We start from the raw sequence: 26,399 nt of genomic DNA, 5'->3' as shown, positions 1-26,399 counted from the left end.
CTTGAGCAATCAAGAGCAACAAAATTTTTTATGTCCAAAAATAAGACTCGCTGGAAATAACTGTACTCAATGCTCACAACCTAAGTCAAATCTTATTAGATTAGCTCAAATCCTAAAGGTACAAAAATTCCTTTGTTAGAGGAAGGGGAAAAATTCCATTTCAGAACAAAGCTATTCAAGATGAAAGGATGGCGCATCTTCAGTGAGAGAATTGACTACTGTATGATGTCTTCTTGCTAATGTGCTTAATGATCTTGGACTACACAACTTTCTTGGCTTTCTCCTAGCCAATCCACCTCCACCTCCTCTTTTTCTCTGCTTGTCTTCATTGGTGTTCATGCTCAAATCAACAAAAGGAGAAACCTTTTGAAACTTAGTGACAGAGCAACATGAGGCAAATTTAAATTGTAACATTAGAGATCTATTTCAGGGAATGAGAACCACACACTGGTATGTGTGACTTACCTGTTTCCTGAGCTGACATATGAAGGAAGTAGCTCTTTTCAATCAATTTTTTTAAGATTTATTTTTTGTTATTTATGCATGCAAGAACTGGTGTGTAGGCCAAAGGTGCATGTGTATGTGTGTGTGTGTGTGTGTGTGTGTGTGTGTGTGTGTGTGTGTGTGAGTGAGAGAGAGAGAGAGAGAGAGAGAGAGAGAGGATTCACCAGAGACAGAGTGGGGAGCAAAACAGGCACATCTACTAAAATATACTGCTGAGGGGAGCAGTGGACTAGACAGGAGATGTCTGATGTGCCATGTGGGTTAACTCCCTGGTCGGGGATTGAACTCATGTTGCAGTGGCTGCGAATAGCTTCACAGTGTTAAGACCCCCTTGTGCTACTGTGGAGGTCCTCTTTTCAATCAATTTTTAAAACTGAGACTGAATGCAGAAATTTTGGACTAGGAAAACTCAAATTCACTTAATTAAATCTTGAAATGCTCCAAGTTATAAAGGAAACCCAATTCTTTAGGATGTGGAGTGAGTAAGGCATGCCCTCTTGGCATTTAGTCCTCAGGCTTCCTACCCACACGATCTATATATTCCTTGGGGTCATCTGCACGGTCATACTGAGCAATCCAGACAACTTCAGGAACATCCAGCCCTCTAGCTGCCACATCTATATCCAACAGTATTCCTATATCTGCACTACAGAACTGGAAGAATGTAGTTATTTGCTTATTTTGCTTCTGCCTTCCCTGAATGGCCAAGACAGGCAAATAAATGTTGTTCAGCAACTTGTAGTGGCATTTCACAAACTTACAGGATGAAAAAAAGACCGTTAATTTTTTATTTTGATTCTTCTTAAGGATAATAAAGATCAAAAGGGATCTCTTTTTTGAGGAACAAATAATATATCCCTGCTCAAGACCAACATACAGTGAGTGGCTCCCTTTTTAAAGAAATCCTTACCAAGACTTCAACTTTTCAAGTTTGTGTGACAGAAAAGAGCATGGTCTGTTGGCTCTTTTGGCAGAAGTCTAATAATTTGCCTTAATTCCTCTTCAAACCCAGCATCCAAAATATGATCAGTGTCTCCAGACACTGGAGTATTCTGCAGATGGTCCAAGAGACAACCCGATGTGGAAACACTGATGTTGAACCCATTAGAAAGCTAGTTCGATCCCTGACCGCAGCCTCTGCGGCACAAGTTCGATCCCTGACCGGCCACGAACTAACCACATGGCATGGCAGGCCTCTCCAGTCTCACCCACCGCTCTCCTCAGCAGTATATTTTGGTCCATCTGCTTGTTCTGTTCCCCACAATGTCTCTGGTGTATCCTCTGGCCTGTGCCCTGGTTTTTGTTTGCATAAATAAATAAATCTTTTAAAAAAAAAGAAAATTTTTGTGCTTCAGTAGATCTAATACTGTCACCCTTTAGTAACTCATAATGTGTGAACATGATGAGTCATTAGCTCCTTGGAAACACGAAGCCTGCATGGCCAGGTCCCTAGTAGGTGAGAGGATAAGTACTTCTGTTACATTCCTGGGCATGAACTTTAATTTAATAATGAGTTCTGCTGCAGGGATGAGAAATGCCAGGGTTTTGCTACTGCCTATTTTTGCAGCTGCTAGGAGATCCCTGCCTTCCAGAAATGGTCTGATATTTTATGTTGAATTTCAGTCATATTTACAAAGTCCATTTCTCTTATTGCTTTAGAGTATTCTCATCTACAACAAAACATGTGCATTTTCACAAGCTCCTGTCAGTTCCAGAAGTATGCTGGGCACCTCACTGTCATCTTCTTATCTCCTGGCTTCTCCATACTGTTTTCCGTTTCTTCAGGAGTCTGGGCATCTTATTCTTCAGATTCCCTTTTGTTTCTTTTTTTGTTTTTTTGTTTTTGTTTGTTTGTTTGTTTTTGGGATCAGGCCCAACATCATCCACCATTTTTCTCTTCTTCATTTTCTTGTCAATTCTGAATTGGGAGACTGGGTTACTGCCTCTCCACGTATTCATATGATTCAGACTTCTCAGGGGACCTTTCTTTACTTTTGCATTTTCTACTATTTTTTTTTAGATAACACCACTTTGAGTTTCTGACAAGCCCACTCTCATAGACTTTTTAAGGGATTTTAAAAACTTACATTTTTTACTTCCTTTAGCTATATCTCCATATTAAGTTTCTGATAGCGTTACCTTGTAAGCCTTCTGTAGCTTTAGGTTTCATTGGTGCAATTTAAGGTTCTATTTTTCAATCTTGTAGTTTCACATGTGGATGTGACATAGTTTCTGCTAAGCACCTTCATCTTGGAGCCACGGTCTGGCTTATCATCTCTCTGGGGTGACATTACTTCCTCTTGTCTTGTTTTTGATATAGATTTATATTTATATTAACTTCATTCTTAGTATTGCTTTTGCTGTATCCCATCAGTTCTGATATTCTTGTCTTCATTTTCTTTGTCTCCAAATACTTTTTTTTTAAAAGATTTATTTATTTATACAAGCACTGGGTACAGTCAGAAACGCGGGAGGGTGAGAGAATTCACCAGAGCCAGAGCGGGGAGCAGAACAGAACAGAAGGACCGAGGTACACTGCTGAGGGGAGCAGCGGGCGGCAGGAGAGGTCTGCGTGCCATGTGGGACCCTCGCCCAGTGGTCAGGGATCGAACCAGCGCTGCAGAGGCTGCGGGCAGCTTTGCAACCCAGCGCTCAACCGCTGTGCCACCGGGGAGGCCCTGTCTCCAAATACTTTTTAATTTCTGCTTTAATTTCCTTATTGACCAAATAACTGTTGAGAAACACGTCGTTTAGTCTCTGTGCATCTGAGGTTTTTCCAGTTTTCTTTTTGTGATTGATTTTAAGTCTCATAGCATTATTATTAGAAAAATATTTGGTATGATTTCAGTCTTTGTAAGTTTATTGACAGTTGCTTTTTGTCAAAGATATATTGCTGCTCCCATGTTCATAGAAGTATTTTTCACAATATCCAGAAGACAGAAGCAGTCCAAGTGTCCAATGATGGATGAATAAGTAAACAAAATGTGGTAAATATATACAATACAATATTATTCACATTAAAAGAAAGGAAATTTTGACTCATACTACAACATGGATTAACCTCCGCGATGTTATGCTAAGTAAATAAACTAGTTTTCAAAGGGTATTGTATGATTCCTCCTACAATAATCCTCCACAATAGTCAGATTCATAGAGATATAAAGTAGAATGGTGATTTTCAAGGGCTGGTGGGAGGGGAGGATGGGGATTTAATGTTTAATGGTTGTATAACTTTAACTAGGAAAGATTAAAAAAGTTCTGGAGGTGGATGACAGTGATGGCTGCACCACAATAAACTTAATGTCACAGAATTATACACTTAAAAATGGTTAATTCTATATTATGTATATTATGGCAAAATGCCTCAGATTGGGTGACCAAAGAAATTTATTTTCTTACCATTCTAGAGGCAGAAAGTCTAAGATCAAGGTGTTGGCGGGTTTTCTCCTGTGGCTTGCAAATGACCATCATCTTGCTACACCCTGCATGGGCCTTCCTCTCCACTTGCTCACCAGTGGTCTCTTCTTCTTTCAAGGACAGTAGTCCTAAGGGATCAGGTCACACCCTTATGGCATCATTTAACCTTAATTACTTCTTTAAAACTGTTTTTTAATATAGTCACATTAATGGGCAAGACCTATATCTGATTTTCTCCCAGGAATTAACATTTTTTCTGTTTTCCTCCTCCTGTGACAATGGGCATCCATCAAGGGTAGTTTTTATTTGTATAAAATCTAAAGTCAGATATTTATACATATGGACACTTTACCTTTGGAAGCTGACATTGTTTAGAAGTGGGGAAAGGAATTAATTTTCAATAATTTGGCTTGGTCAACTGGATATTCATATGAGAGAAAATGAGACTTAACCCCTACTTATACCTCAGTTTTATCTGGAATGCAGATATAAATATAAAGAGCAAAGTACAGTGTTCCTAAAAGAAAATAAAAGAGAATATCTTCATGATCTAGGGGAGGCAAAAATTTCTTAAATAAGCTGCAATAAACTTAACAGCATTAAAGGAAAAAGTTGATAAATTAAAGTTCATTAAAATAAATAATAAAATCTATTCACCAAATTATATCACTAAGAAAGCAAAAGGGCAAGTCACAAAATAGAAGATGTTTTTTTATGTATATAACCACAAGAAGGACAATATCCAGGACACAAGGAAACTCCTACCAATCAATAAGGATAGAAAACTGAATAGAAAAATAAGCAAAAGTTTCCATGAAAGTAAAAAAAAAAAGGTATCTAAAAATCCAAAATGTAAAAATTTCAAAATATGAAGAAGTCCTCAACTTTAGTAAACCTCAGGGAAATGCAAATTAAACCACAATACAATACCATTACATACCCACCAACAAAGCTATAAATGAAGACTTGATTACAAATATTGCCAAAAATGTGGAACAATTATAACTTTCATACACTGATAGTTGTAGGTAAATTTGGAACAACCTTTGGCATGTCCTACTAAGTCTCAATATAAGCCAGTAATCTATAGTTACATAATAGCAATATTGTTTTAGTGACTTAAAGCAATGACCATGTACTTTCTCATTCTTTTTGTGAGTCAGGAGTTGACAGTAGTTTAGTTGTATGGTTTATTGGCTCAGGGTGACTTGCTGGTTTCCAGACAAAATGTTAACTCTTTTGGGGGCCTCCCTGGTGGTGCAAGGGGTTAAGCACTGCACTATGAAGCTATCCGCAGCCACTGCAGCATGAGTTTGATCCCAGGCGGACCAGGGAGCTAGCCACATGGCACAGCAGACCTCGCCTGTCTTGTCTGCTGCTCCTTCAGCAGTGTATTTCAGTCAGTCTGCCTGCTCTGTTACCTACTCTGTCTCTGGTGGATCTTCTCACCTCCCGGCACCTCTGGTCTGCACCCCAGTTCTTGTATGCATAAATAAATAAATCTTTAAAAAAAAAAAGAAGATGTTAGCTTTTCTAAAGACTTGGCTGCAGCTTGAAAGTTTCATTCCAAGATGGCTCACTCACATGACTATTGGCAGAAAATCTTAGTTCCTCCCCAAGTGGACTTCTCCATAGGACTGCCTGCACATCCTCATAATAGGGCAGCTGGCTTCCTTCTGGGTGAGCAAGGAAGAAACTGAGATGCTTTTTATGACCTAGACTTGGAGGTAACACACAGACACTTCCACTATTCTATTCCTTAGAAATGAGTCACTAAATCCAGCCCACACTTAAGTGTCATGGACTTAGACTCCCCTTTTAAAGGAAGGTGGGTCAAGGAATTTATGGACATATTTAAAATCACCACACATAACTGATGACCAAACAACTTTATCCTGAATTACAGAAGCAAAAAATGGGTGGGTGTATAGCCCCCAAAACATTTACAAAGCTTTTTATAGCATCGATAATCATAAAGGCCAAATAGTAGAAACAAAGTGTATGTCAATAACAAATGGATAAACTTCAGTATATTCTAATAATGGAATACTATTCAGAAATGAAAATTATAAATTATCCATAAGGCAAAAAGCCAAAGATGAATCTCATTAACAAAATATTGAGCAAAATAGACAAACCTTAAAAGCTTATGCTAATTATTTCCTTCATATAATTGTTAAAAGAGGCAAAACCAATCTATATTGTAAGAAGTCCAGATGGTGGTCACCTTTGGAGAAGGGAAAGGAGGGAATGATTAAGAAAGTTTATGAGGGGGAGCTTCTGAAAGTGATAACTTGCCCAAATGGTGACTGCAAAGACATGTTTACATTATGATAGTTCGCTAAGTCATCTACCTTTGATTTGTGCACATTAGAGCATTATCTTATGCTTCACATTTGTAAAGGTTTAAAATGATATCAAGAAAAGAAAAACTTACTCTTTAGGCAAACATAAAATAAATCTGTGCTGAATCTGGCTTGCAAGTAGCTAGTTTGTGATATCTGCTTTATTTTTTTTTAAATAATAAATTTTATTTTTATATTCCCCATACAATTGCAGCCCCCCCCCATTCTGACCCCAATCCCTCCCCTCCCACCCCCGCCCCCCTAAAAGTGTCTCTGGTTCATAGTTTTTTGTTGATTTTGATTTTCACTTTCTTATAGTTATTCATTTTCCTGGTCCCTTATTTAAGTTTTCTAGATTCCTGCTATGAGTGAGACCATCCGGTATTTTTCTTTTTCTTTTTGGCTTATTTCGCTGAGCATGATCCCTTCCTCTGCTTTAGACTAGAGTTGGGAACAATACTCTTCAGCAGGCCTCAGTGGCGCAGCGGTTGAGTGCTGTACTGAGAAGCTGTCCACAGCCTCTGCAGTGCCGGTTCGATTCCTTGTCGGCCAGAGAGAACCCCACATGGCGCCTCAGACCTCTCCTGCCTTCCACGCTGCTCCCCTCAGCCGTGTCTTCGCTCCGTCTGCCTGTTCTGCTCCCTGCTCTGGCTCTAGGGAATTCTCTCACCTTCCTGCTCTTCTGACCTATACCCCAGTTCTTGTATAAAATAAATAAATAAATATTAAAAAAAATTGACTCTGGTAGTAGCATATATCTATTCCTGTAGTGTATAGAATTATAGAATGTTGTTTCTGGAATACAGCTTTTGGATCACTGATTCTGTGATTTTTCAAACCCACTTCTCTGGCAGAGGCAAGCCGCCCTTAGGTACTCCACAAAATGCTTGAGCATCTCAGGGCACAATCTGAAGACAACTGACATAGCCTAACTCCCTTGAGTTAGAAATAAAGAATCTGAGGCTTAGAATGACTGTGTTAGTGTACAGAGCTACAAAGCTACTGGGTGGCTATGTCCTGAGTTCACAACTTACTGACTTTATCATGAGTATGTTATGCTATCCTGGTGGAAAAGTCAGCAAAGTTACACACCTCCATACCATTTGGTGTAGAAATTATTTTATTATGTCATTGGAAGTAGTGGCAAAGCAAAATTACCAAAAAGAAGTTGAGGTAGGAAATGTGTCGGAAAATGTCCCATTTAGGGACTGTCCTGGGGAATGCCCTATTTGGTAACAAAAATATGGGGCATTTACTCAACCAGCTCATCTTTCAACTAGCTTGTCAACTCTGGCTACACATTAGAACCACCTGGGAACTTTTAAAAAATACTGTTTCCTGGGCCTTCCCATACATGAATAGAATCTGGCCCTCTGGAGTGAGCTGAAAATAACAGGCTATTCTGGCCCTTATTGAGTTTTGCTGAGATGTATATAGCCAGAACTCAGGAACTCTGTGTCTGAACAACAAATTAGGCTTTGCCACAGAGGAAAAACCTCTAGAGAAAATAAAAGAAAAACTCTAGTGGTAGCAAAACTGCAGATTCTCTACCTTTGCTGTGACCCAAGCACTTGGACATCTTCTTTATGGCATCAGCCTTAGGATTACGGCCCCCTTTTGCCCCTGGCTTCCCTCTTTATAATAAAATATTGAGAGAACCAGAATGTTAGGTCTTGTGTGACAGGTGCAGTTGAAGTTCCTTGGTTTCATTCTTGGCTTTGTCAGAGCAAAGAATCTACACCTCTGCTTACAATGGATAGACTTCCCTCTGAGGGAAGTCACCTTTAGAGATGTGTTAGCTTTGCATTCCTCTGTCCAGTCCAGGAAAATAACATCTTCCAGATCTGGGTCCACCTCAACTTTGGACTACAGGGTGCCAGAAATGGAAAGGGTCAAAAAGTTTTCTCATCCACTTTCCCATTTTAGATAAAAACATACTTGGCCCAAAGTGACCTAGAATGTCAGTGGAAATGTCATGGCACAACACAGTTGATCTGATTCTACATGTAGTGCCCACTCTTTCTTGTTTTAAAAGTATTTTCTATCATCATATAAGTCAGATAGAGAAAAAGCACATACAATAATATAATCAGCTCCACTTAATCCACCTAGTCTGCCAAAATTTAACTGATTTCATATTTTAATGGGCTTGTTTTAGATATTTTAAAAAATAGGATGTTACAGATTTAACTACAGACCCTCCTAGCACATTCTCCTCATCTCTTCCTTTCAAGAGTAACAACACTCTAAGATTGGTGAGTCCCATAGCCCTAGATGTTTTGTTACACACACACACACACACACACACACACACACACACACACACACACCTTATTTACTAATCCAGCATCCATTTAATTTTAGGGACAGATTGTGAAGTTCTAGAGAATTATTTTGTATTTTTATTAGAAAGATATGGAATATATTGATTAATTTGGAGAGGATTATCACCTTAATGATACTGAGTGTTCTTATCTATGAACATAGAAAAATTTTGCATTTATTTAGATTTTTAAAAATATTTTCAGTAACTTCTCACAATTTTCTACCTAAAGCTGTTCCACATATTTTGTTGATTTCATTCCTACTTACCTTATATATTTATTGCTATTGCAAATGTATATTTTAAAGTCATATCTTCCAAAATCCATTGATATTACTACATTGACCTTGTTTCCAGCAATGTCTATTAGTCCATACATATTTTTATAGATTATACATAATTCCTATAAATTATACATAATTTATACATTCTCTGAACTGTGAATAACAATGTATTTTTCTATATTGCCAACATTTTAATTATATTATTGTGCTAGTTAGACTATCTAGTATAATGTTGAATAGGAGCAGTAATAATGAACATGTTCCCAAATTCCTTTCACATGATAATACCACCTCTTCTTATTAATGAAGAAGTAGGTCTCCCAGTCCTTAATGAGGCAGAGCTTCCTGTGCAGGTATGTAGTTCCTATCAACTTCATTCAACAGATTGTACTTAATAAAGGTACCCAACTATAATGTGCCCAACTGTCCATAGGAGTTTCACTGGATAGTCTTCCATTCTCTCAGATGCAATGTGTCTGACATAATTCAAAACCTGCTATCTTTTCTGTGTGTGTTCTTTAAAGGCATCATCATCCACATAGCTTTAGTAGTCAGAAACTTATATTCTTCTCTCAACCACCACATCTTATTCATCATCAGTCTTATCGATTCTACATGCTAGATATCTGCCAAAGTGTTATCCTCTCCTCTTCATTTCCAACATCAATGATTGACTTGTTATCCTCACTGTCATCCACCATAACTATAGTAATAGTTTCACAGTTGGTCTTTCTGCCATCCATGTCAATTCCTGCTTACCACTCTTCTCATTACTGTTAAGTTTATTTTCCTAAAGTACAAGTCTGGTCATGACTTCCCTAAATTAAAACCTCTCACCCACTCCCCATTGTCTGCTGTATGAATGGAGTTCTTAGTTCTCCAACTGGTCATACAAGGCCTTTTGTTTACCCTGGCTAGCTCTTTAACATACTTTTCTCTATACCTTTCCCTATAGTCTAGCAAACAGAAGTGCTTAAAGTTCAGCTATGTTATTTCCTGATGCTATGATGTACATGTTGGTCTTTCTGCTTGGGTTACTCTAGCAAAGTCTTATTCATTTTCAACCCAGCTCACATGTCACTTCCTGCAGAAATTTTAGATAAAGAGCTCAACAAATCCTTATTAAACACTACCCACATTCTAGCTATTATATTAGACAGTACATTCAGAGATGAATAAAATAGAGTCCAAATGTTCCATCATCAGTTAGTTGGCTTTACTGCCTGGTACAATAATTTTCATTTACATGTTTATTTTCTTTCCTATGGGTTTCACAAATATCTTCTCCATTCTTAATAAGATCAAATATAACTGTACAAATGTCACATTATTCTCAAATATAGATATGCACATACAGCCACATTATTCAGAGACATTCATGTACACAGTTTCAACTAGGAAATATATTATAAATGATGAGATCATGAGCCCAGTATCTATGATTAGACCCTGGACCAGTCAACACAAAGAAGTACAGTATGGTTAGAGTGGTGATTAAGCATGTCTGCTCTGAAGGCAGGTTGCTTGAGTTTGCATCTCAGCTCTACTAACTTCTAAGTTGGTGTCCCTGAGTAAGTTACTAAACTTTTGTGTCTCAAGTTCCTCATCTGTAAAATGGGTAAAATGATATTCCCTGCCACATAACACGGTTGGGAGAATTATTGAAGTTAGTACAAAAAGAGCTTAGAATAGTGAGTAACACAATATAAATGTTTAATAATGGTCACTATTGTTATAATTTTGTACATGAAAACACCTTTGTCTCAGTCACTGTCATTGACTGAGTGACTTGTACTTCTATCTAGCAAGGAAAGAATTGTTAGTTGTTCTGACAAATACATTCTCTTGTCTAATCTTTATTGTAGCAGTGGTACATGTTGGCAGGATGACTGATCCAGGAGACCTCATAATTGTGGAATGGACTTTTCCTTTAAGTAGAGCTAAGTGACATATGAAAAGAAACTTCATTAGCATACACTTATGGTCAACTTGCTGTCAATACAGATTGAGGCACAGCTAGGTGAAAGTCTATGATGTAATAAGCACAAGGTCTGGAATCAGACTGTCTCAGTGAGACTCATAACTGTACCACTTACTAGTTTTGTTATCTTGGACAAGTTACTTTTTTTTCTCAATGTCCACATCTGTAAAATGGGATTGATAATAACAGTTCCTTATTGTGAATATATAATGAGATAATGCATGTAAGACACTTAGAACATTGCTTAGTACATAATATATAAGTGATGAAGAAAATAAGATGCATGCAGTAGACAGAGAAACAGGTAAGTTGAACCTAAGTGTTCACTTTCAAACAGTGGCGGTAGATGTTCAGCTGAATGAGTAATTTCCAAGAAAAATAATGAAATTCTGATTCTACTGCACTTGCAATATCCTTTCTTTTCTTTTTTTAAAAAAGATTTATTTATCAATGCATACAAGAATTGGGGTACAGGCAGGAGGTGTGGGGGGTGAGAGGATTCACCAGAGACAGAGTGGGGAATAGAGCAGGCAGATTGAAATACACTGCTGAGGAGAGCAGTGGGCAAGTCAGGAGAGGTCTGCTGTGCCATGTGGGTAGCTCCCTGGCCTAGGGATAGAACTCATGCTGTAGTAGCTGCGGATAGCTTCATAGGTTGCATCTTAACTCTTTGTGCCACCAGAGAGGCCCACAATACCCTTTCTTAAACTCATTTTTCTATTGTTCTTATAGAAGTCCCCAATACATCTCCTTCAGTTGTTTTATTTAGACCGCCAGGATTTCCCAAAATGTGTTTTAGATGACATCTGCCTAAGATATGTATGAGAAAAATGAGTTTCATAGGTGAATAATGCTAGGAAATGCTGCATAACACATCTATTCCCTTGGAAATTTAAATGTACAATAGCACTCTAAGGGTTTGTTAAGTTCTATAAAAGATTAGCTACATTTAGTTTAATTCAGCATTTCTTTATTTGATCACATAGCCCTTTTCCCCTATCCTATTTACTACATTCCATGGAATTGTTCTATGGAATAAACAGAGAAATGCTGACTTCAATGAATATTAAAATGACCTTTAGAGCAACACAAAGACTGAGAAGCTGGAGATAGGTGTGGAAGAAGAGGGCTCATACCTTTTAGAACAACCACACAAATCTCTCAGGGTCACAGACACTCAAATATGCACAACATTCCCAGGAGCATGTGCAGGATCTCTGGAGGAGGCTGAGGAGCCTTGGTCCCCCACATTATATCCTGCTGCTGCTGCTGCACTAGGGTCCTACTGAGCAAGATCTAAGGGCCCCTAAACACACTGTACTATCTGCCTCTGGCCATTACTTCCTGAATTCACTTCCTACTTTCTGGAGGAGAAGAGGCTGCAAGAAAAACATTTAAAGTGGAGAGAACCAAAGGCCAGAGGCCAGACCCAGGAGTGGAGTGGAAGGGGAGGAGATATGGAGAAGGAACAAGGTTGAGACTTCCAATCAGATTCAGGACAAATATGCTTACTCCTCTGGGTGGAGGTGAGATAAGGACAACAGTAGCACCAGTGAAGAGGACCCTTCACAGCAGAGGAGGGCAGAACTACATTTAGCAGAAATAATATCAACTGCTAAGGTCGGTGACCAGAGCGGGAGCTTCCTGAGGGACAGAAAGTATGTTTAATACATTATAATTTTTTTCCTGGCTGGGAGGGAGTGGATTTGTGTTTGTTATTGAAGGGGGAGGACAGTGAAAAAACCTGATAAGGGAAATGTATCTATAATGGCTTGCTGTCTGTTTACATTGACCAGAGTGTAGATGTGACTTTTCAAACTAAGTCATTGGGTGGTTAGTTCCTGAAGAAAAGTGTGCCTCCCTCCTCTGTTTCACTTTACTCTCATTATGCATTTCTACAAAGGATGAAGGAGAAACTGGATGACATCCTAGGTGACCTGGTGCAAAGAGACCTACAATCTTCCACCTTAAAAGAGCTCAGGTCTGTGGTAGGATGCTGAGATACATGCAAAATGGGAAATAGAAAAATGATTAAAAAAAAAAAAAGAATATACCGACATTAACAATGCCTACCTTTGGATAGAAGCTGGATTTTTTTTCTTATTTCCATTAATTTATATTTTTCTAACTTTTCTATAATAAGCATGCTACTTTTATAATTGTGGGAAATTAAGTCTATCTCTCTAGTTCACGGCCTCCATCGTTAGTTACTAGAAAACCTGAGTAGACCCTACATGTAAACTTCATATTGGTATTTTTAACGAGGAAAACATTTTTCCAAGCACATATGAGTGAATGGAAGTGTGATGCAGAGAACACTCCCTAGGAAGCTATATCCACTGAATTCTACTTGCTGGAGAGGGAGAAACTTGCTGGGGGTAAGAGTTCCTGAGAACTTCTGGGAAAAATTGTTAACATCTCTATGGGTTGGTGAGGTCACTGGCGAGTAACTGAGTTTCCATAATTACCTGGCAGCCTGCAGAGGGGGCAGTGGCAGGTAGGAAAGGTGGCAGCGGTCCTCCGGGACTGGGGGCGGAGCAGGAAACGGAGGCGCGGTGCGGGAGGCGGGGCCACGGGGGGCGCCCAGGTGGGGATGAGCCCCGCGGTACCTGCCCGCGGGCCAAAGCCGGCCCTCCCGCTGCCTCGCCTCGGAAGGGGAAATTTAAGGGAGTCTTTGAAGTGGTTTATCCTGGTTCAGCAGCTGATGAAGAAAGGCACAGTGCCCTCGGAGACCCTGAACTGAAAGGGGCCAGTGAGGGCCGTCATGGGCCCTGGGCTGCGCGCACCTTGGCTGCTGCTCGTCACCTGGTTCCCAGCAGGTGAGCCTTGGGAATAGGGGGCCTCCTGGGCCCAAGGAGACTGAAGCCAGTCTTGGGGCCTGGCCCGGGCTGAGCTGGTCAGGCAAGGCAGAGGAGGCCTGGGCTTCGCTCTGGTGGCTCTTGGCACTGGAATCAGGAGGTGCGGAAACTGGATCGGGTTTCTGCCTGTGGGAATCTGTTGTTTTCCTCTTTTATTAGCCCAGGCCCTTCAGAAACAGGTGCAACCGAGAAAGAAACCTAGTCTCTGCGGTTGCCCTCCTGTAGTCTATAGGCACATCTCGGTCTCAGAAGCTGAATTGGTCGAGGCCAAGCCATTCAGCAATTCCTAATGTCCCTGGTTTTTGCTACTTGCTGTTAGTTTGAGACAAACATACTGGCCCAGAAGTGCATTTATCGCATCACTTGAATGTTATAATGTGTTCTCACTATATTACCGAGTGTACAGTATAACTCAGAATCTATTGTGTTTTACCAAACTTGTGGCTCTTTGGTAATCATGTTCATCATAACTTTTCTACTTGATTTGTACGGACCTACTTCCTAACTTTCCCACTGCAGAGTAGCTCCCCACCCCACAACCTCTCCTTCATTGTCTTAATTCCTCACTAATCCCGTATCTGCATCAGAGAGTGGGATTTTGTGTATCTCTTGGACACATGACAGGGTGTGTATGTGATGAGTGAAACCAGGTAGGAAAGGAGGCCTGGATGGCAGGATGTCCAGGCTTTTCCAGCCCTTTCTAATTAGGATGTAGGTGTGATATTGCAAACAACAAGGCGTAAGTTCCCTTGAAAATTCTGCCATTTAATCTTTTTTCTCCCCCCTCTGTCTCTCTTTTAGGAATAGTTTACTTCTAGGTTATCAGTGGAATGTCAGCTCAGTGTGTTCACAGGATAATTTGAGTCTTATATTTTTCTGAGGGAATAGATGTAATATGAAAGCACAGGTCGAATTCCATTTTTATAAATTTACATCAAAATTGCTAAGATGTGGCCTCCCCTGGTGGCACAGGTGGTTGAGCGCCGCACTGTGAGGCTGTCCGCAGCCTCTACAGCATGGGTTCAATCCTGGCCAGCTGGCGAGGGTCCCACATGGCATGGCAGACTTCTCCTGTCTTGCCCACTGCTCCCCTCAGCAGTGTATTTCAGTCAGTCTGCCTGTTCTGTTCCCTGCTCTGTCTCTGCCTCCTGCACATCTGGCCTGAACCCCAGTTCTTATATAAATAAATAAATAAATCTTTAAAAAAATTGCTAAGACGTAGCCAAATCTTATTCAGACAAGGTTCTATAATATAAGCTTAATGTTGAGAATAAAGGGGAGGGAGTATTACATAAAATTAAGAAAATGAGAAAATCAGTATCTTTAATGTTCTCTGTTTACAACATTTTCTGTAGAATATAGATCCTTTAAATTATTTGAAGCTGACAAACTAGATGTGGACATCCATGAGACACAAGGGTATGGACTAAAACTAACTGAAATTGAAGTGCCCAAAATTCCACAGGATCAGTCACCAGCTTTTGAAAGCCAACTCATAAAAATCCCACAACTTCACACAGTCTCCTCTCCTATGCCTCACGTGTTCAGACTCCACAGCAAGTAGGGATTTCTGAAGCTGCTTAAGCTGCCTTTTTAGGAAAATAGAATCTATTCCCACCTCAGCCCCTGAGCATCTCATCCCCAGAGTTAGGACTTTTTAGGCAGCAGTCACCTGGATCAACAGAATAAGGCAAAACCCCTTTAAGGTAAAATCCCCAATCCTTGAGTCACCAGCATAACGTTTTACAAATTATCCAATTTTTTGGGAGAATGTTGAACACTGAACATTTTCTAATACAGTGATGATAACCAAAGGATATGTTCTTATAATAAGCAAATTGCTCAATAGGGTCTTCAGAAAGCAGAGCTCCAGGTATTTATGAACCAGTGTGAGTAACAAAGATGCTATGGTCACATTTACTGCTGTTCTTTAAATGGAAACCTATCTGCACTACATTTTAGAACCAGAGAATGCAGTACATGCAAAAATCCTAAGTAAACATCTAAACTCACTTTTATTTTATATTTGAGAAATTGAAATTTCAGCTGTTTTCTCTGAGCGAATGAGGGGAATTTGCCATTTTGGTGGATAATTTTCCTGAGAAAGTAGGACGTGTAAATAAAGCTGCATTCATCTATTTTATGGACATTTGTATCTTGCACCCATAATGTTGATAAGACTGATCAAGTTACTGAACTGCTTTTAAGGCTCCTAATACAATGCCTAAAACAAAACAAGGGTTTAGTAAGTATTAGCTATGGTGATTATGGTAGTGATGATTTAGATCCAAGTAGAAGTTTTTAACCATTAACTTTAGGGCCTCCAGGGGTTAAGACACAACCTATGAAGCTATCTGCAGCCACTGCAGCATGAATTCAATCCCTGGCCAGGGAGCTACCCACATGGCGCAGCAGACCTCTCCTGGCTCACCCACTGCTCCCCTCAGCAGTGTATTTCAGTCGATCTCCCTGTTCTGTTCCCCACTCTGTCTCTGATGAATCCTCTCACCCCCCCCACACCTCTGGCCTGTACCCCAATTCTTGTATGCATAAATAAATAAATCTTTTTTAAAAAGTTAACTTTAAAATAACAACATAAGCTTCCCTTACCCCTCCTTACCCTACAGCTAAGAAATTGCAGTTCTTAAGTTAGAACGTAAAGTTGGAATTTGGAATCTGCCTTTTAGCTAGTCATGACTTTGGAAGAATTTCTTTAGCTCTATTCATCTAGAAAAAAAAAGGTGAAATTCCTTACAAGCTCCTCCCTTCTACCTCCTCCCACCCCACTCCTAGGCCAACTCTTGATGGGTGAGTGAAAATCAGGCACAGTGTCAGGAAATACTGGGTCCCTCCCTGCTGCCACCCCATCTTTCTTTATTTTTAAACCAAACTTCCTAAAATGTCTCTAAAATCAAACTGAAGATCAAGCTTCCTCTCTCACTTCCAGTATCTACCAAAGCTGTGCTTTTCAAACTTATTTTCACAGATCTCAGTTTGCACATGGACATGTACACACATATACAACATTTAAAATCAAAGTTTTACAGAAAAAAAATCTTTTACTGTGTTGAGTAAAAAAAGTCACATTGACATGAAATTTTATTTTAATAACATTTAAATTCCTATAAATAATTTTCAAATTAACCATATTAAATAGAAAAATCCAGTAAGTTGATTTTCTCAAGATCTGTTGTAAACTTCAATATGAACTTGGAAAGCCCTGCACTAGAACAAGTTCATTTTGGTGCCTCACCCTGCTCTCCTCTTTCTAAAGAAGAATCACCTAAACCTCTGATTAACCTCCAAGTTTCCACAATGACAAAGTGTAGGTCAGAAATGAAATCACTCCTTGCTAGTGGGTGTGGCTTAGGGTCCCTCTGAGAAGCGTCTGAGGTCAAAGAGCCCGGGGAATTTACCACAGTCCCTATGCTCTGAGCTATGGAGAGATTAGTTGCCTGCATCTTCTTCCGGTTTGTTTGTTTTTTTAAATCTCCAAAGCTTTTTTCTCTAAAAAGAAATACATTTTTATACCTAAATGATAGTTGATCCTTACAACAAAACATTAACATAAAATGGAAGTAGGCACTGCAGCCCTTTGCATTGTTGGCTAACATCTCTGGTTACATTCATCCAACCTCAAAGTTTATTCCTAGAATGAAAGTTGAGTCCACCCTCTCCCTCACACACACACACACACACACACACACACGTCCCTTTCACCCCATTCTAAAAGGATATGTGTCTTTTGTGCTCTTGCAATTTTTTTTAAGTTATAGAATGGTGTTAACTTATATATCCACATAACTATCAACTTGAATTACCATTGTTTGGGAAATCGTAAAGCTGATTGTTAAAGCTTAAGATTTTTTTTTTTTAAAGTAGTAACTTTTTTTTTTTTAAGATTTATTTATTTATTTATACAAGCACTGGGTACAGTCAGAAGCGCGGGAGGGTGAGAGAATTCACCAGAGCCAGAGCAGGGAGCAGAGCAGGCAGAAGGACCGAAGTACACTGCTGAGGGGAGCAGTGGGCGGCAGGAGAGGTCTGCGCGCCATGCGGGACCCTCCTCCGGTGGCCGGGGAGCAGCTGGGGATAGAACCGGTGCTGCAGAGGCTGCAGGCAGCTTCGCAACCCAGCGCTCAACTGCTGTGCCACCGGGGAGGCCCTTAAAGCTTAAGATTTTTATAGAACATCCAGACCAATAAGTTTTACTGGGGGGTTAAGAGGAGAGGTGGGAGATTGGAATCGTATAGAAGACTTAGTGACAACTTGATCCCTTATCTAAGACACAGTAAAGTGGAGCTACTCAGGGTGAAGGAGATATGGGTGGTTCCTTCCTTGCCCGCAAGGGTCATCTGAAATACCTCTCCAGCGTTCCAGTATCCTATTGAACACAAGTAGAAATCACTCCATTTTCTGGCTTCCTCTCTTGGCCAGTTTTACAAATCTGTTTCCAGGGAAGTCATGTGTCTGGGGTTTATACAATGGAGTTAGTTGGAGAGTTGGTACCAGAACCCTGGCATCCTCACTCTTAGTCCATTGCTCTTTCACCTTTTTCTTCTTCTTTTTTTTAATTTTAAGATTTATTTATTTTTATTTATACAAGAACCGGGGTACAGGCCAGACGTGAAAGAGGGTGAGAGGATTCACCAGAGACAGAGCAGGGAACAGAACAGACAGACTGACGAAATACACTGCTGAGGGGAGCAGTGGGCGAGACAGGAGAGGTCTGCCACGCCATGTGGGACCTTGGCCGACCGGCCAGGATCGAACCGGCGCTGCAGAGGCCTCAGACAGCTTCACAGCGCGGCGCTCAACCGCCTGTGCCACCAGGGAAGGCCCTCTTTCACCTTTTTCATACCATGGAGCAGGTTAGTTTTTCTAATTCAATCCTGGTATGCAGAAATAGAAATAGACTGTCTCCAAGATGTCTAACCAGTTACTAATTATATGTTGCCCCAACAACAATGTAGTGGAATGAGATGCTGAGTAATTAACAGCCTGGATTTTAGGATAATTTTTTTCCCCCACTATCTGAAGTCCTTGGGGTGAAATAAGATTATATGTTTTAAGAATTGGAAAGACTCTAGCCTGTCTTTTCTTTCCCTAGACTTTATGTCTAGATCTTCCTATCTGCAAATCAGAGTAATTTAGGTGGGTCAGAGGAAAGCAATTTTGATGGTTTTTTTCTTTTCTGAAACTCAATTAATCACCAAAGTCTGTTGTTTAATCTTTGGTTCTGCCCCTCTATTTTTATTCCAAGTGGCAAAACTTACACACTAGCCTACTTTATGCACCTTAACCATCTCAAAGAGTCTCAAAGTCCTTTTAGTCTAATTCCAAACATCCTCTACCCAGATGATAGATTACCTGGGCTAATCTTCCCACCTTTACTTTAATCTTTCCTCACATGATGTCCACTAGATCCTTATAGCTTGTAAGAGGTGATTAAAGCTCCTTGTTTGGAATTCAAACACTCTGACCTCACCAACTGGGCAGACTTGTCCACTGATATGGGCATGTTCTTTTGCTCCTTCTCCCTCCACTTCCCCCCCAACACACACCCTTCTTCCTAGCTTTTTGTTTGGCCATACTACAAATGGTTAGTTTTAATTATTTATTTTCAATATTTTAAGAGCACTTAAAATTCATTCCAAGCTATTTAGCCTGTCTTGTAAGAATTTATTTGGCTTTTTTATTCAGCAAATATTTACTGTACACCATGTGTACAGCATGCTGTCAAACAAAACAGACATGGTCTGGCCCCATTGGTGTTTATGGACTGAAGACATACAAGCACATATAGGAATACGACTGTGGCAGGAACCATGAGAAAGAGATGAAGGTACTGTCAGAGCATATAATAGATGAATTTTGCTCATTGGGAATGCCCTCCCTGAGGAAGTGATGCTTGAGTTAAGAGCTGAGAAATGATCATTCCAAACTAAAGAAATAGCCTGTGTAAGACAGCTTGGATAGGAAGCCAGTATGTATGAGGGGTGGGAAGAATGTCAGCGTCATGGAAGGAAGTCACGGGGCCTATGGTGGAAATAAGGCCAAAGGAATGGGTAGGACCAGGTATGCATGACTTCATGGGTCATGGTAGGCGGCTTTGTGTTTATCATAAAAAAATGGAAAACTTGGAGATTTTTATGCAGGATTTGGGAGACCGATAGAAGTATGGAGTCCATATTGTGAAGAATCAGAGTATATGGGTACCAGTTATGCTGGAGCAATATCCAGGCTGGAAATGTTGGAACTTTTAGTGTGGTGGTGGCGAAGATAGATTCCAGAAATATTTAAAAGATATAGATTCTGTGTATGGAGAGGAAGGGAGAAAGAAACATCAAGAAAGACATCAAGGAAGAATCCTAATTTTTATTCTTGCCCGTTCACTGAGTGGGCAACATGGGAAAGATCAGTTTTGTATAGAAGAATGATGACTTAGATTCATAACTTGATTTAGAGTCTGAAACGACCAGGAAGAACTACCAGGAGCAACTGGATCCATATGTCTGTCTTGTCCCTTATTGTATACTAGCAGGACTTAATATTCAAAGTTCTAGCAGTTCCTGAGCAACCCAATAGTTTAGGAAGTATCTTGTGAATGTGTTTACTTGTTTATTGTTGACTCTCCCACCAAGAGTGTAAGTTCCAAGAAATGAGGAAACTTGTTTTTCTTGTAACTATGTCCCCAGTATTGGGGATAGTGCCTGGTTCAAAGTAGGTATTCAATAAACAAAGTGAATAAGTGACCTCTGAAAGCTCAGGGCACACACTCTCATTTTGGTGAGACCCAAATTTGCATGTGCTCTGAGATTAGTCTGTGGGGACACGGATGAGTCACTGATCTGAATGACTTACTTTGGGAAACCCCAAGCATCTGCCTTGCAACAGATCTAGTTATCCAGCACCCATAATAACCAAAGGAATATCAAGTTCAAACCACCTGAGTGACTATTTTTTCACATAGTGCTTATCAAAAAAAATTTTTTTAAGTTGTTTTTTTCCCCGGTTGGAAAGATTGTGGTAAAACATGGGACTGTTACACACTGTTCATGGGAATCTAAATTTCTTTTCGATAGTGTTTATTAAACTATAAAAGCCTTACGCCCTTGACACAAAAGTCTCACTTTGAGAAATATATCCTGCTGGGATGGAAGCATGAACATGATGAAATATTTTTGATAAAGCTATTGATTTCTGCAATTCATTTCAGCATTGTTTGTAATAGTGAAAAATCAGAAACAAACTAAATGTACATCATTAGGAAAATGGCTTAATAAATATGGGTCATTAAGGTAGTGAATTTTCATGCAGCTACTAATAAATTATATCTCTATATAATTATATCTAGATATACTGATAATGATAAGTTATAAGTTAGAAGAAAATAAAGCTGTAAGTTAATGTGTATAACATGATTAATTTTTAAAAAACATTATGGGAAAAGATGTGGAGGGGTGTACACCAAATTATCAATAGTGATTGATACTTAATACTTACTCTGGAGAGTGACCATTCGTGGCAAGCAAAGAGGAGCTTTTTCCTTGATACCCTTCTCTATAGTTTGAGGTGTCTTATTTTTTAAATATTTATAAATAAAAAGGCAAAAAGGATTTCTTTACAAATGGTTAAAATAAATTTTTGTGAATGTCCGTTAACTTTGTGAATATCCCTTAAATGATTAAATCTCCGCCCTTAGAAATTTTGCCTAGAAGGCAGGTGAATCACTGGAAACAATGTAGCCTTTGGAATTTTAAAGGTGTAAAGTTAAATCTAGCTTTTCTCTTTACTTAGCTGTGTGATCTTAAACCAGTTACTTAACCTCCTGAGGATTGTGCTCATCTTTATGAAATTGAGATAAAAAATAAGGCTTCTTTCATGGGGTTTTTGCAAAGATTAAATAAGATTCTATATAATAAATCACATCATTATCTAACAACATATAAGTGCTCTATATGTCAGTTTCCTCCCCAGAGTGGCCTCCTGCTTCGTGTCACCTGAGCCTAGCACTATTGAGTTGCACAGGCCAGACCTTTGTTAAAAGTGTTTATAAACATAATGCCCCCTCCTCCCCGCCTCCACCCCCCCCAATCTGCTTCTTTTTGGACCCTTTTCTCCTCTTCTAACTTTCTCCACCCCTTCCTTCATATTCATCCTCATTGCCAGGCCCTCTTCTGCCAATCGCTCTCATATTTGCACTGTTATCTAAAGCAGTTTAACAAGCTCTGATGGCAAATATACTTGGGGAGATAGCTTGCTCAGCCATAAACCCTGATATGAGTAACCTATGTACTTTTTGCTAATCTGTTTAGTGCAACAGAGGTGCCTGGGCACCTGAAAAACAGTCAGGAATTGAGGCAGCACTAGGCCACTGCCCTTTGCCAGGAAAGAACTTATTCTCCCTTTCACTTACCAGCACCGGCTAAACAAGACCCTTCCTGTGGGAAAGCGGGGAAATACCACCCAATCCACTGAAAACAGTTTTTGGTTAAAAACTACACCAACATTTGCACCTGTACCCTATGTAAATATGGATAATGTGTAAAACTATAAAACATCTTGCCCAATCTGATACTGTTGGGGTTCAGATGATGGGGTTCAGTAGGTGGGGTTCTTGGGTTCCTCTAAGAAAGAATTTAGCAGATGTTCCTGTTTTCAACATACAGCAAGTTTATTAAGGAAGGGAAAAAGGAAAGAGAGATGCCTGCATAGACGCAGATGGGCCATCTTAAAAGGCAAGAGCTGAATTTTTGACAGGGTTAAGTTTAGGAAAGAGATGCCCACATGGACATAGGCTGGCAGGAGAGCCAGAGCAAGGGGCATTCTTTCATAGTATTCTTTGTTGGAATTATTGTGGAAATTATCACCTTGGGGTCAGATAGGGTTGTTCTTCTGTGAAGGGTAATCCCCTCTGGCTGATATTTGATATTTTTTCTTTTTTTTTTAAAGATTTATTTATTTATGCATACAAGAACTGGGGTACAAGCCAGAGGCGCAGGAGGGTGAGAGAATTTACCAGAGATAGAGCAGGGAGCAGAACAGGCGGACTGAGGAAAACACTGCTGAGGGGAGCAGTGGGTAAGACAGGAGAGGTCTGCTGCGCCATGTGGGTTGCTCCCTGGCCAGGCCAGCAATCAAACTGTCTCTGCTGAGGCTGCGGACAGCTTCACAGCGCTGCGCTCAACCCGCTGCGCCACCGCGGAGGCCCCTCTAGTGTTTGTTCTTGTGAGACCTTCCATCCTCAATTTTTCTACTCTAAGCTTCCATCGGTACAACACATGGAAGTCAGAACGTCTAAGTAAATGCCCTGAGGTAGGCCTGTGTTTGGGAATACATGGCATTTAGTTGTAAAGATATTCTTTCTTGGTATGTTTTCCTTCCACTTTAATGTAGGATGGTAGTCCCCCTCTGCACAGTAGAATGGTCTTGGAAAGTACCTCATGGTGGGAAACAGAGAACCCCCGTCCCTTCTTCCCATGAGCTCTAATATCTCGTCTGTTCTTTCCACCCTTAAATAACAGAGCTTCCTCCCTCTTTCACAGAAGAGGCAAACTGTGAATGGGCTTGCCAGGGTACATTGCTACACAACTTTTAAAGCTTTTAATGCACTAACAAATCTTGCAAAGGCAGTGATGATAGTTCATTTGTATCATTTTAACTCTTCCAAATGCTTTTATGTGTTGGTCTCAGCTATCTCAACCTCTTAATGTCGTCAAGATACGTACATTCATACAAATGATAATAATGTTTACTGAGTGTCCACTCTGTGGTGAGAACTTTTCCAGATGTTGAATATTTGTTATAATTTAATCTTCACTATAACCCTACCAGGCAAATACTGTTACCTCAGTTTTGCATACAGTGAAACAACTGTAGTTTGAAAATGAGTTTGCTCGGGTCTTTTAGCTATTGGGGGTGGGGAAGGGTAGAAGCAGAATCTGAACTCAGAAAAACAGTTTCCAGAATTAAAGTTTTCAAGAGGAACTGATAAAGACAGCTAGGATATTAATGAGGTGGTAATAAATTGGGAACAAAGACAAGCCACAGAACGAAGGAAATTTAAAAATAGAAAGAACATTTAGAACTTAAAAACTCAGGTACTAGGTTTAAAAGAGCAAGGGTGCAACCAGGACATCTGTAAACAGGATATTTATGTTTTTGAATCTGTTAGTATTTTCAGCCTAGATTTTGCTGACATTGTCACTTCTTGAGAACCTTGCTGACTTAGTGCTATGTATGTCTGCCTGATGTGGCTAGTTTTCCAGAGAAGTTGGAGGCTAAAGGAAAACAAAGGTAGGAGGTTTTTGCCTTTGGAATGGATTGTCTTGCGTCTTCCTTTTTCTATCCCCCCCCCCCATATCCCAACCCCCAATCTGGAAAATTCTTCTGCTTTTGTGAGTCTAGCACCAACTTCCACTTGAAAGGTCAAGCTTGTCTGCTTGGGAAAGTTTGGGTTTTGGTGTCATCAAGACCCAAATTCAAATCTTGAGTTGGTGAGATCTCTGAGCATTTACCCACATATATAACCAGGACCGACCCTACATGTAGGGGACTTTGTGAGGTTTAGACATCAGGTATGTACTTTGGTTGGCCCACAGAACATGCTGAGACCCAGAGCAGTAGCTGAGAAGCGGGTAGGAGGTTTGTTGTACCTTTTGTCCAGAGATCCAGTCTCTGTATATGCTGGGGGTCACTAAGAGAAGGTCTGAGAGCCGTGCAGGATTCTGTGGGGTCACCAGACCCCTGAAGTGAGTGTGTGTGGGCTCAATATGGCCAAACATATGGACATCTGACTGTTTTCAAGCTTTGAAATTCACAAAAAGGGATGAAATTGGAGAAATACCCAGACAGCAAGCCAGTGCTGATGTTGGTAAAGATGATTCATGTCACCCCAGGTGTGGGTGGCCCTTAGTAAGGGCATCCTTCATGGAAGGGAAGCTGAGGGAGGATTTAATGATGAAGGTGATCACCCGGTGCCCATTTTGCTCCCTCAGGTATCAGATACAACAATCTTTAAAGCTGCCCTAGAGTGGCTTCTGGCTCCAACTAAATTCCCTTCTCTGACCCCCAGCGAAACTTCTCCCTCCAAATACTCCACCTCTAAACAAATAACATTTACCAGAGTCCTTTGAATACTGTTGCTTATCTTGAATTACCATTCAGCAAAATAAAGAACATGTATGTTATTAATCATGATATCAAAGTGACTGCACCTAATTACAACTAATTTCCAGGCAGAGTGACTTGAACACTGCTCAGGCACAAAATCTTGACTCAGACCTCCTTAGAAGATCAATCATCACACACAGGCCACTTACCTTTTCCAATCTCGTATTTGCTGTGTATGGAATGGACTTCACTCCTCCCAAGGATCATATTTATGTGCAAAAGAAAATATTTGAAAGTGCTGTGTGAACCTAGGTTTTGTTTAGACCACAAATCAGTGTTTTCCTCTTGATTCTACTCTATACTGCAGTCCTGAAAAAATAACCTAGGATGACGGTGGCATCCTGTTCATTGTCAAAATCAAAATCTTATCTGTAGCTCCTTTTGCTATTCAATTAATATGTTATTGGGCAAAAGCTCTAAGATATATTGCAGGTGAGTTCTGAAAATCAAAGGGTTGGTAAGAGAAGAGAAGCAAGTTTAAGAAAGCAGATTACGGGCCTCCTCGGTGGTGCAGCGGTTGAGCGCTGGGTTGCGAAGATGTCCACAGCCTGTGCAATGCCAGTTCGATCCCCAGCTGCTCCCTGACCACCAGCGGGTGCTCCCCTCAGCAGTGTATTTTGTCAGTCTGCCTGTTCTGCTCCCCGCTCTGGCTCTGGTGAATTCTCTCACCCTCCCGTGCTTCTGACTGTACCCAGTGCTTGTATAAATAAATAAATAAACCTTAAAAAAAAAAAAAAACAAAACTCCCAGACATTTAAAAAAAAAAAAGAAAGCAAGCAAGCAGATTACAAATATTCCATTTTGAGGTTGGGATGCTGGTCACCAGTTCTTTCATTCTCATTGCACTGATTTCCAGGAATCCTACAGCTGGTAGATACAGCAAGTATTTTCCCCCAACCTAGTCAGTGTATTTTCAAAATGATGTTCTTTTTCCATTCACAGCTAAATAAGGAAGTTTTCTTAAAACATTACTTTTCTAATATTCCTAAAAACACTACTTTCACCTTCTCCAGAAAGATCTTCTGTGATTATTCCATTAGCTAGAAATAGACTGGGGTATGATTTAGCCCCCACCCATCTTCCTACCTTCCATCACCACCTCCAACCCTTCCTTATTTATCCCCTCTGCCTCCCATAATGTCAGAGACACCAACTAGGTTGGTTTCCTCTAGGTTCCCTGAATAATTGCCCTTTCCTGACAAGTGCCTTTGTTCATTCTTTTTTTTTTTTTAAAGATTGATTTATTTATGTATACAAGAATTGGGGTACAGGCCAGAGGTGTGGGGGGTGAGAGGATTCACCAGAGACAGAGTGGGGAATGAACAGGCAGACTGACTGAAATACACTGCCGAGGGGAGCAGCAGGCAAGTCAGGAGAGGTCTGCCACGCCATGTGGGTAGCTCCTTGGCTGGGGATCGAACTTGTGCTGCAGTGGCTGCAGACATCTCATAGATTGCACCTTAACCCCTTGCACCACCAGGGAAGTCCCTTTGTTCGTTCTTTTTTTCCTTC

At 40.2% G+C, this 26,399-nt stretch overlaps 1 protein-coding gene and 1 pseudogene across 4 annotated transcripts in view; one reads left to right on the top strand and one right to left on the bottom strand.

Annotated features, from left to right (window-relative positions):
• Positions 1-1,008: 1,008 nt before the first annotated feature.
• On the bottom strand, positions 1,009-4,289 carry LOC311170301 (ATP-dependent RNA helicase DDX18-like; annotated as a pseudogene). Its single transcript has 4 exons — positions 4,274-4,289; positions 3,904-4,049; positions 1,846-2,293; positions 1,009-1,616 (listed from the first exon to the last, which is right to left on the bottom strand). The product of its transcript is annotated as an ATP-dependent RNA helicase DDX18-like (transcript).
• A 9,329-nt stretch (positions 4,290-13,618) lies between these two features.
• The window catches only part of ILDR1 (immunoglobulin like domain containing receptor 1), a gene marked incomplete at both ends in the record, with an annotated part of 32,561 nt that continues 19,780 nt past the window's right edge, over positions 13,619-26,399 (top strand). For all 3 annotated transcript variants that reach the window (XM_084231658.1, XM_084231657.1, XM_084231656.1), the window contains one exon: positions 13,619-13,673. In XM_084231658.1, coding sequence (XP_084087784.1) covers positions 13,619-13,673 — 55 coding nt within the window. The remainder of the gene's footprint in view (positions 13,674-26,399) is intronic.

This window comes from Talpa europaea (assembly GCF_964194135.1).
Source record: "Talpa europaea genome assembly, chromosome: 4".
NCBI classification, from domain to species: domain Eukaryota; kingdom Metazoa; phylum Chordata; class Mammalia; order Eulipotyphla; family Talpidae; genus Talpa; species Talpa europaea.
Note: the sequence above shows the minus strand (reverse complement) of the source record. Positions and strands in the feature narration are given on the sequence as shown.